The 11,505-nt window shown below is 43.8% G+C and overlaps 1 protein-coding gene across 1 annotated transcript; it reads right to left on the minus strand.

Moving 5' to 3' along the window:
* Positions 1–648: 648 nt before the first annotated feature.
* On the minus strand, positions 649–8,144 carry LOC121088727. The gene is made up of 7 exons (XM_040595216.1): positions 8,033–8,144; positions 5,509–5,694; positions 5,165–5,308; positions 4,634–4,861; positions 2,635–2,676; positions 1,592–1,639; positions 649–692 (listed from the first exon to the last, which is right to left on the minus strand). Exons 1-7 carry the CDS (start codon positions 8,142–8,144, stop codon positions 649–651), a joined length of 804 nt encoding a protein of 267 aa, XP_040451150.1.
* Positions 8,145–11,505: the final 3,361 nt, after the last annotated feature.

Genomic DNA, 11,505 nt, shown 5'->3' on the forward strand with positions numbered 1-11,505 from the left:
GGAACACAATGAGGAATGGGTATGAGGATTAGCAAAGAAAGAGGAGAAAAGGAGAACTCTCAAATATCAGACAGGGACACCCTGGATTAACCAGGCTGGGGAGTCTGTGAACACGAATAGCCTTGGTGCAATTCAGTGTAGTAATAGAAACAGCGAGGAGGACAGACTAAAATAAGTCTGAAGTACAAAGTTGTCATGACACGACTGAGAAATCAGGGGGATGAAGGAAGAGTTACGTGGTCATGGTGGCAGATGCTCCACCAGACTTCCCACAGGTTAGCCAGAGAGAAAAAGACTGATTGTGTAATCTATCTGAAACCAACATATCTGCATAATTAACCTTAATTTCCCCACAGGATTCATTTTCCACCCATTATTTGAACTGGTGCTCTCAGTTGCACAATGGCTGGGACAAAGCATGCTTTTTGATTTCAAAAGCTCTGATTCTTCTTTTTCTTCTGCCAGCTGAACCAGACAACCCAAAATCCACGGTCATTTATTTAATACCAAATAAGATATTCAGAAACTTAAGCAGTGCAGTAGTGAGATGGCTGATCTGGTTGATAGCTCTTCACTGCTAGGGATTTTTTTTTTAGATGTCACATTTTCCTGGTTCCGTCCCACTTACCATATTCTTTGCTTGGTGAGTCACACAAAGACAGCAGGAATGATAAGCAGAGCAAAAAAGATAGCTGTTAAAACAGAAAATCAACATGGTTAGCACCTGGTGTTATCTTAATTATTGCAATTACTCCAACTGGGAGAAACAGGCAAGACCTGGGATAGGGTCTTATCTTACCCCTATGCCCAGAGGCAAGAGTTCTTCCATGTTGCCCTATTGCTTTGCTCCCTGGGGCAAACAGGACCCAGCCAGAGGAGACCTGGGCAACTAAAGATCGACCACAGCCAAATAACCACAGCATAGTTTACAATACCTTTCGTTCCCTTCCTTTATCTCACTCCATTATTCCTCCTTATTATAACGTGCGCTACAGTTGTCAGCAGACTCCAGCTGGAATCAAAAGCCCCTGTACATACCTTGAGCACAGGCACAGTAAGAGACAAATTCTATGTTAGCAGCTAATGGCTGAATGGCCAAAGGGGAGGAGAAAATATCTTCAGACTGATCTAAATGCATCAGTTTTGCTGTGAGGAAATATTTTATTTGGCCATCTTTTTTTAATCCTTTGAAAATGTGAAAGAAACATATAATTTAAATATTTACATTTTTCCCTGTTTTTTCCAGTTGAAGTTATTCACTGAATTCACAGAAAATCTCAGGGAAAGAATCTGAAAATTGCTTCATTTAAAAACCAGACTTGCAGTTGATCTGTTTTCTTTTACTTCCCTTATGTAGCTTTGAAAACTTCTTTATAAAAAAATTTAAGTGCTTAAACAGTTTCTGGTTTACACTTTCTTCACTGACTTCTCACCCAATACGTGCACATACAAAAACCAGATGTGTTTGGCAGTATATTTATTAACTCTTACAACACAGAAGGATCTCTTTGGTAGAACAGCAAATTGAAAGGCAAAGCAACTGCTCTGGGGGATGGAGTGAAGTCTGAACCCAACTAACAAAATGGCATACCTGTCACTGGCAGTATCAAAGATGAGAAAAAGGATGGATGAGCCGAACCTATGAAGAGAGAGAAACTCTTGATTTTTGTATTGATTTGCTTATGTGGTGAAAAGCATCAAAGCAGAGATGAGGACAGAGTTAGGTGAAGAGCCAGCTTGTTCCAGCATTGAAGCAATGATGAGGGTAGAGTCTGACAGCTATCCCTCTGCACAGGAGACTCAGTAATTGCCATGTTCGTTTCCTGGATATCAACATACGTGCTGATCTGATATCTGTTAATGGTGGGCATGAAGTGAGCTGCATCTTCCAGGGAATGGAATCCAGCTAAGACATTTATTTCATATGAGATTGGGATGGATGACTTTCAAGGTGCCAAGCTAGGATTTGGAAACATGGCTTCAAACAGGACCTCTTTTCCCCCAGAAATGTAAGCCAAAGCTTCCCTGGTGCAAGAAATTCATTGAATTTCTCCCTTATCCTGAGAAGGAAGCTCCGAATTTGAGCCAGTGTGAGATATGGACAGGTTTTTAACAAAAGGTCCTGTAAGAATGGTGTCTTGATAAATCTTTTTGTGCTGGATGCTGGGGGGACAATTGAGAAAGGGAAGGATATTCTTTATCCAGCCCCATTAGAGACATCACATTATAACAAAGAGAAATAGCTGGTGTACTAGTTACCAAGACCTGACTTTGCTTAGGTTTAAGTGTACTTTTGCAGGAAACTGGAATTATTTTCTGTTGAATTAAAGGCCATGATAGCCTGTTTCATCATCCAGTCTCATGTTTTTCGTAATCCTAATTTTAAAATTCCAAGTATTTGTAATCTCTGACTATTCAATAGGTTGTATCATTTTCTAGGACTGGTGCGTTGATGGGTTATTTCCATCATAGCAAGAAGTTCCTTCACCCTGATAGTACCAAGTGGAATGATCAAGGGGGGGGGGGGGGGGGGGGGGGGGGGGAGAAAAAGAAAAAAAAAGAAAAAAAAGAAAAAAAAAAAAGACTGCCGTGAAGGAGGAGGAAAAAGCAAACAACAAATTGTGACTGCTGTACCTGAAACACTCTGAACCGGGAACCACAGGGAAACAGACAGATCTATGAAGAAGGGGAGAAAGTCCTGAGTTAATGCTGAAAGCGTGTCCGGTGAGTAAGGTGATTCTTTCTTACGGTCAGAGCAGCAACAGAGGCAATGATGGCCAAGTGTCACCTGAGAGGTTGCTCTGCAGGCAAAAGGACCAGCCCAAACCATCCTGCCCTACCACATGGCCTGGCATGGGTCACAAAGGGCTGGCATTCATCTCACCTACCATTACATGTGATGTATGAAGGCCCGGACCCCAGGTGAGATCCCCCATTGCGTACACCAGTGCTGGTTATACCCAACCGCTCATCCACCCAGGTTCTGCCCTGGAACGTGCCTACGTGCAGCAAAGCACCTTGGCAGCCAGGTCACACCCCACCGAGCTGTTTACTCCCCCCTGCTCACCTGAGGAGGTCTCTTCTTCCCAGCTCAGGGTTTAAGCTGGGGGGGCTTTGGGCAGCCCCTCGTTGCAGAGAGGTGAGCACAGAACTGATGTGCAGGTGAGCTCAGGGAGCCAGATTTAGTGCCAGTTGCTCCCTCACCACATTTTCAGGCAGAATCACCCTGCAGCTCGGCACCCAGGCAATGGGCAAAGCCTTTTCTTTATCTCCACATCCAGGGCTCGGGAGCAAGCAGGAAAAGCCTGCACAGATGTCAGAAAGAGCCCTTACAGTTACACAGATGCAGCCTCTGAGATAGCCATATGGGCTCTGATATCATCACTGGGGAGAAACAAGCCTTTAAAAGGTGCAAATCATCTCACCCTAAAATAGACCTGAAATAGGGCAGCTAACACAGCACCATCAACACCTGTTCCCCCCTGTTGGTTATAAAGGCAGTCCAGCTCAGGTGTGGGTATCTATGCAGCAGGCACCTACCGTTCTGCAAGATTAATTTCCCCTTAAAGGCCCAAGAACTGGTGAAAACCAGTTATTTCCACTCTCTGTTGGTAGGAAAAATCCTCTTGTGTTGACCTTGCATTAGCTTCCACCTCTTTAAAATTCAGACCAGTGCACTCCCCTATCTCAGAGGAGGTTGGAAGGGTAAGGAAAGCCTGAGGACTGTGGAGGTGGTGGACAGCTGCAGCCTTCCACCATCAATAACTCTGCCTGACACCCAGAGAGAGCTCCAGACCCTCAGTGCTATCACAGACCCTTCGAAAAGGGGCTTTGTTTTCTCCCTGCATATTGAACTCCTGCACTGTAGATTTAGGAGAGGTGCCATCAGAAAAGGTAGATAATTTAGGTGGAATGGAGTAGGGGTCATAAAGTGCCTTTTTTTGGTGGTTTGTTTTTTTTTTTTTTCTTTAACGCATCTAAAGGCATGAAAGCAAGGTTCAGAGGTTCTGCAGCCTCACTTGGGAGCCCTGCTAGCTCCCTGCACAGTGAAACTCAAGATGCCAGACCACAATAGGGCACATCCTGCTGAATCTGGGTCCAATATTAGTGGGCTTCTTGCCATCTTCTAACAGCATCCTGCATGTTAAATTAAGAACTGAGAGACATTGCTCGGGTTTAGCTATGGACTAGATAAACTCTGGATCCTAAACCCCTGAGCAATCATGAGAAATGCTTAGATATACCTTTTGGAGTACCTTACTGTGAAGTGACAACAGATGACCTGTAACTGCCAGGAGGAAGGAGAAAGAGAAATGCTTGTTCTATTGTTTTCTTCCCAGTATATGACAGTGTGGCTCTATCTGTCACACATTCTCAGAATTTTGCAGTTAGTCTGAAAAGACACCCAAGACAAAGTAGGATACAGCTATCTACAAAGTAGGATACATCCTCCCCCGAGATTTCAACTCCATCGGTCAGAAATCACATCTCCATTGGTGTCAGATACCTGAGGTCCCTGATCTCTCCACCCCCAACCCCAAGCAGGTTGTTCCCTAGGACTGATGTGCTGAGCTGGGGGGTCTGGACCCTGTCAGGTCATGACACCAATGTGATGCTAAAGCAACCATCATACCTGGCTCAACAGTCTGTGGCAGCCACTCACTGCTGTCGTTGGTGCATCGTATGTCAAGGCAGGTCCAGATGATTTTGCCATTCACCTTCTTGCACGTGCAGGTGCCAGAGGTGGGGGGTCGCTTATCATAACTGCTCTGGCATTTGATATTTAATACTTGTCCCACATAATACTGTTTGTTCAGGCTTATAGAGGCATGTGGAACGGTCTTGGGAGGACCACAAAAATCTGTGGGATCAGAAGGCAGCACACGGTTATAGCAGGTAGATTTTACCTTCTGCTTCTGTTCTTGAAACAACATGATTTGTATTGGTTCAAAGTACAGACAAGCAGGATATACCAAGCCTTCCTAATTCTTTGTTGGGATATAAAATACTCGTTCGCTTACACCACACCACTTGTTTAGCCAAGATATGATAGCAATTGTTTCTTTTGGTCTGTCAAAATAATCAAAAATTACTCATCAGTCTTACACTGCTTCCATGAAATCAGCAGAGAAAGTGTTACAGTAATGAATGGGCTCTTACTTACCTTTCTGGTCAAACTTAGAAAAGTTTTCTTGCTTCTGGGGTGCAGGGGTCTGTGTTTTGCTTTCTGGCTTCTGTGTAAAATCTAACTCCATCATGGGAGCCGTTGACAACAAAATTTTCTCGTCTGTGGGAAAAGTTATATTTGCTGAATTACAGCAGGATGAATAGCAGAACAAAGTCAGAGCACCCAAACTTTTAAAGACAAGGTAGAATTGTTCCAAGTTCTAATTTGCAAAGATAAGCACAAAAGATCATTTGTTAGAGCAATGCCCAGATGTGTCTTACGCTGACTAACTCATTGGAAAAACACCTCTAGAAGTGTAGAAAAGGACAATAATCACTTACCAATACATTCAAATTCCTTGTAGACCCAAGAAGCAACCTGACCTATACTCTGACACCGAATTCCCATGTACTGGCCACTTCTTCTTGCATAGCCGCTGTCACATTCATAATACAGTTTGGTCCCCACTGGATACATGTCGGCAGTGACATCAGCAAATTCAGTCCTTGGAAGAGCTGGGCACTTTTCTGCAAACAGAACGCCTGAGAATCAGGGCAGCCTGTGCATCTACCTTATTCACTGAGGACTTCCCACATCTTTCTGTCTTATCAGTACCAGATCATGCCCAGAGGGCAGTGAATTAAGCATAATTCTGCTCCCAGCCACAGGGCTAAAATTACAGCTGAGAGATGAAACTGGGTGTCATGAAGGGAACAGGAGGGTAGCAAAGCTGTGTTTCTTTGATTGTCTCTAAGCCAAGGAGAGGCTCTGAGTGTCTGGTGAAACTATTAGTTATTTTAAGTGAACATTTTTTATTTTAATATTAGAACCGTCCCACCATCCAAAGCCACCTTCACATTGGAGTCAGCTGTTGCCATTGATTTTATAAGTATAGATTTGTTCAGGATGCAGAAAAATCCCTTGGGAGTGTCTCCACCAAGTGACATAAAGCCTGTATTTGTCTAGATTTTTTTAAGTGTGTGTGTGTGCGTGCTGATTTTATTCGCTTGTGTTTCCTCCAGAGGAGAAAGGATGCTGGAACAAGGATGTTCTGCAGCAGCTGGGGGCGGTGGCAGGACGCACCAGACCTATCTGCCTCCCTTGCCCCCCCTGCCTGAAGCAAGCTGTTGAGCCCTTTCTTTCTGCACCCAGCAGATGGGCAACATGAAACGCTACCAACTTTTTCTTAATGAAGCTGTATGCCGTCATATTGTAGAGCTGCTGCCTGCAGCAGAGCGTGCAGCCCTGAATCTATGCAGTGAGGCATAATAAGCAAAACGAAGTCATTAAAAGTTGCAATAAGCAAACACTGGAAAGGGGAGTAGACTTTTAGTTCTGTCTGAGCACACCAAGGAGCAGCTCACTGTGAAATAAGTTTGCAAACCTAAATATAACTTGCCCCAAAACAAGGACGTGAAGTACTGTGTCATCAGCAAATCACATCTAAATATACTTCTCAATCAGTTGGAATGAATTAAGTTAGGTCATTTCAGTGCACTTGAAAAGCCCACTGAAGCTGAGCTGGAGACCCGAAAGTTGATAAAGGCACTATTTAATGAATCTTTAAGGCTTAAAGGCTAAGAAATTTAAGGATCAAACAAGCTGGTTGCATCAGGGCTGGCATTCGGTATCTTTGGGTGCATGATCTTTGGCCCTTTATGCTTATGCATAATAGTAACAGCTATTAGGAGCAAAATTTCCTAGTCATCACGTCTACACATTTTCTGCAGCCATAATTAACGCAGCCTTAGCAACCAGCAAGAATGACTGCAAAAGGGCCTTGAATCCCTGAGACTTGATCATTTGGCACCTGCCCTTGACTCCCAACATGCCTTCTTGAAACAAAGCCATGTCTTGCCGACAGCAACACAATCGGCGACTCCCAGACCCAGTCCCGCAATGCCCTTTTCTTTCAGAGCCACCTGTCATTTTCTCACTTTGATATTTTCTGCCCTTTTTAACTTTTAATTACCTCGCTGCTTAGTAAAAGTCACAAAGTTTGAAGAAGGCAACAATGAAAAGTATTCTGAGTGGCTTAACATCGAAGCTGTGTGAAGGGTGTTTTAACCCCCTTGTATCTTTGTGTTATCAGAGGATTCACCTTGTAAACGACATCAGACTGTGGCTTCAAGAGAAGTGGCTGTACCCGAAATAGTTAACCACATGGTTTACCACAGACTGTCAGGGTGATTAAAATTAAAGAGTTATCAGATTAGCAGTAAGTTGAGATCACGTACTCTCACTTTCCCTGAAAGCTAAAAGCATGTTTCCCTCAAGACTTCAAAAGCCTCTTTGAAGCAGACTGCAGATCTGAATCTCAGCACGAGGCACTCAAACCTACAAGTCTTTAGTCTCTTCTTAAGAAAACCCACAGTATTTAGCCTACTCATCATATAGGGCAACTGTTGATTTAATCGATGATCAAAGTTAGAGTTCTGTACTTGCACACGTCAGAAAAGGATTACACAAAAATGGTGCGCTCGGGTGATGGCAAACCAATACGCATCAGGCCGGTGCTCTTGGATCAACTCACCCACGTTGCAGCTGGATCTCACACAACACTCCGAGCACCCAGCCTTTTCATTACATCCACATCACTCACACCCTTGTCTTCTCACATCTAAACCACTGCGGTATCTACTTCTTTGGCCTTTACACCCATATTCCAGACTCTGATCCAGAAAGCACTTGGAAAGATGAATTTCCTAGGTCTCATAGTGATCTTCTGTTTGCTTCCCTCTGTTGACTTCTAACTGCTTCACTGTCACATCCAATATTTTGCTCCCATTTTCAAAAATGTTCTCCCTATCAACCATCATAACCATTCAAAACATTGGCTTCTTTTCTCCTGCTAGACCTCCTCACCACCGTGTTTGATATCAAAGTCATCAGCTTTTGGATTTATTGCTATACCAGTCCTCACACCAGGAGGAGGAGCCGTGCATGAATATGGGCATTTCAAGATACCTGTTGTCATTATTCCTCTTGATTGTCTTTAAGTATCTTATCTATTTTCAGAGGTGCTTTTCTTTAAGTGGCCTTTTACTCATCTTTCAAGAATGGGCAGGCATGCAACATGCTGATCAGCATTACTTCTGTACTTTCTTGTCTTACATTTGGATCCTAAACTTCCTGTGTGGGTCAGCTATTTGTACCATGCTTATGCAAGCAAGTCCATCAGCCAGGACTCCAGGCATTGTGGCAGTAGATGTGATAATAACTCTTGATAATGACTACACGCTCAGCGAAGTCGGTCTGAGAATGAAAGCTATAGTTTGACCCAGAGGAGCTCCCCATGCTTTGATATTTAGCAGCATCACAGGTTCAAGCTAAACGCTGTATTCAAACTCCCATCAGGGAAAAATAAGCGTCCCCCAAAGCTGCAGAGGCCGTAGGTGGTGGCGTATAGGTGTGCAGGGGTGTTTCATGGCATTGGACCTCCTGGCGTAGTGTGGGGAGACTGTGCAGAGGGCAGGCAGACCTGGTGAGGTCTGGACCATAGTGCCTGCACAGAATGACCTCTTGCTTATCCCTGGAACTTTGTGCCCAAGGGAACTGCATGGTTTTCCCTTAAAAAAACAACATCCCTGCCATGTAGGGGATAAAAAAACCAAGGGATGGGAAGAAACGAGGGAACTATGGAATGGCAGTGCAGATTTACTCCTTGACTAGGTTTCTGACTTTTTTACATTTTTAGGGAAGATTAACTTTGCTTTTTTTGCTGTTTTGCACCTGATTGGGAATTAGTCTGTCGATTCCTTTGAGCCCTTGTGATATGAAAATGTAAATCTTACAAAAGGTCAGTACACCTAGGTGTAACCTGCCTCATAGCCTCTAATGACCCAGTTTTGCATAGCCCAGATTTCCACTGGATTCTGTATCCTTCTACAGTTGCTCCAGGGCTCCACTCCTGCTAGCATTGGTTTAAAAGTCTGCCCTCACATCATCTTCGCATTTCTTGGGGTTTTGTTTGCCTCCTCATTTCCCCACCCCCATCCTCCAATTCTCTACCCCCATGACAAGGTGCTCTGTGTCCCTATTTCCTTCCCTTTCAGTCCCAATGTCCTCTGTCCTCCCTTTCCTTCATTCACCAGCTTCATCAGCCCTCACCTACCATTCTTATCTCCTACACCAAAAAAGTGCCCTGTGACTCCATTTCTGTGCACTCAGAGGTACTAACACGATGTATTGAAATGGGCTGAACAGAGAGGCTGGTGTAATTACATTCATGGGATTTAGCACTGCTATCAATTGCAGAATTGCTAAACCACATCACTTGCCTAAGGCAGCTGGGAGTCCGCATTTCTCCCCATATTAGTGACTCTTTGATGTCTACAGTATTTCTGGAAATTTTGGAACTGGTTTCAAGTCTTACCATATAGTGGATGGAGACATGCTCTTGGGATTAGGAGACTAGTGAATTTAGACAATAGACATCCATGAAACATAAAAATTAAAAAGTCGTTACTGCATCCTCTGGTGTGCTCCCAAAATTAAGTTTGATAACCTTTCTGAGACCTGCAAACCTTGTCATCTAAGCCACCAGATAGGGGGATTCTGCTATTCCTGCTTAAGCAACAGTGCCTGATGCCATCAGAGGCATCTTAAGGCATCTGGAACCTCCACATAAGCTGTCAGGTATCACACAGGAGTTATTGGAGGCTGGTGCCAGGCACAATACCCTGCCATGCCCTGTCTTTTGCAAGTTCATTGCCGTGTGCTAAATAAAGCTCAACTGTCTTTGGCTACCCTCAGCATCTAGCTTTTGGCTGCCCTCAGCATCTAGCATCATCATGCAGGCTCAGGGCAAAGAAACCTGCTGGCTAAATCACTATCAGTTCTTTCAGTGCTTGCGTTTCTTCCCTGGGGTTTCCCACTCAAATACAGTCAGTGACTTAACACAACGCCGCTCAGAGTAGACCTGCTAGCAATATTAGGATTTATGAAGCTCTCCTGCCTACTTCTCTTCCGTGCCTGAGTTAGCAGAACAGTGTTAGACAAGGCATCAGAACAACATATTTTATCCAGAAGAATTGAATGGGGAAAATTCATGATAAGTGTTTTCGGTATTAGATAAACACAGACAGTGAGTCATGCCATGATAACCTAAACTCAGAATTTCCTCTGTCATGCAGCTGTGTGTCACCAGCGCTGATATTATTCTGGTGTCAAGTTAAAACACCAAGGTGCAAAAATAGGACAGTTTTCCCCTAAATACAAAAGCAGTAAGGTGGGATTGGTAGGAAACTGGCTGTTCTGAAGATCTCAGTAGAAGCAGTGGAAGAAACCAGACACTTCATATACTTGCCCAGTTCAGAGATGAAGAGTCTCTTCCCAGAGGTACCAAGAAATCAAACCGTGCCCAAATGAAGACATTTCCCCAGATGTGCCTGAAAAGCTAATTCAGCCCTGGGCGTTCATATGCTCTCTGAAACTATGTGCTCTCTACATAGCGCATGTCTTTGGAAGATGAAACTGTTACGGGTGAAGAGAAGGAACTGGTACTGGCAACTGGAGTGAAATGGTAATGAATTTTTCTAACTTCAAAACTTATTCCCAGAGGGTCCATTAAGAAGCTAGCTACAGCTCTGCCTGCTTCTTTCACTTCTGATTAATGTCATTTATTGTCTTTGTGGATTTGTAAGCTGGCAATAGATCCCAGCTGTGGGGCTGGGGTGCAGACCTGAAGTTTATGGTAATTTGCCTGTGAGATTTTGATTAGCTATACTGTAGACTACACAGAGATTATCTTACAAAGTCACACGAATAGCAATGAGTCTGCAATGTAAGTGACGGAAATACAATGCAGATAAATTGCCAGGCACGTGATTTAATGCAAACAGGAATGGAGATCAGCCTTATGGGGCAGGACATGGGTTTTATTATTCCTAGCAGTGGAGAAGAGGCATGTCTGATTCTAAGGCAGTTCAACACCTGCTGAGTTTGCTGTACTAGAAGATGCCTCTGTTGGCAAGACAGTGTAACAGAATATGAACCATCAGAAGCTGTCCATTAACTCTGTAGGGCCATAGAACATTAGGTTTGGGAGACATGCACTTCTCTTATCTGTTGGCTTAATCTGCTAACCTGCAGTTTGCCATTGACCTAGTCAGTGGAATGTAGTGCAAAAAAAAAAAAAAAAAACTTCCATATACAGCAAAGCTAGAGTTGGTTTGACAGTGGACTAAGCTTTCTCATGCTCAGCATAATTTAGCCTCAGGAACCAGCCTTCTCAGTTCCTTCTGTAAAAAGCAGAGATGAGCAGACCTCTCTAGAGCACAGCAGACGCCTATCTTAAGTTCTCCAAAGCAATGCTTAAAGGTGCTTCTCTCTTTGTA

The sequence above is a fragment of the Falco naumanni genome, chromosome 5, assembly GCF_017639655.2.
Source record: "Falco naumanni isolate bFalNau1 chromosome 5, bFalNau1.pat, whole genome shotgun sequence".
Taxonomy (NCBI): domain Eukaryota; kingdom Metazoa; phylum Chordata; class Aves; order Falconiformes; family Falconidae; genus Falco; species Falco naumanni.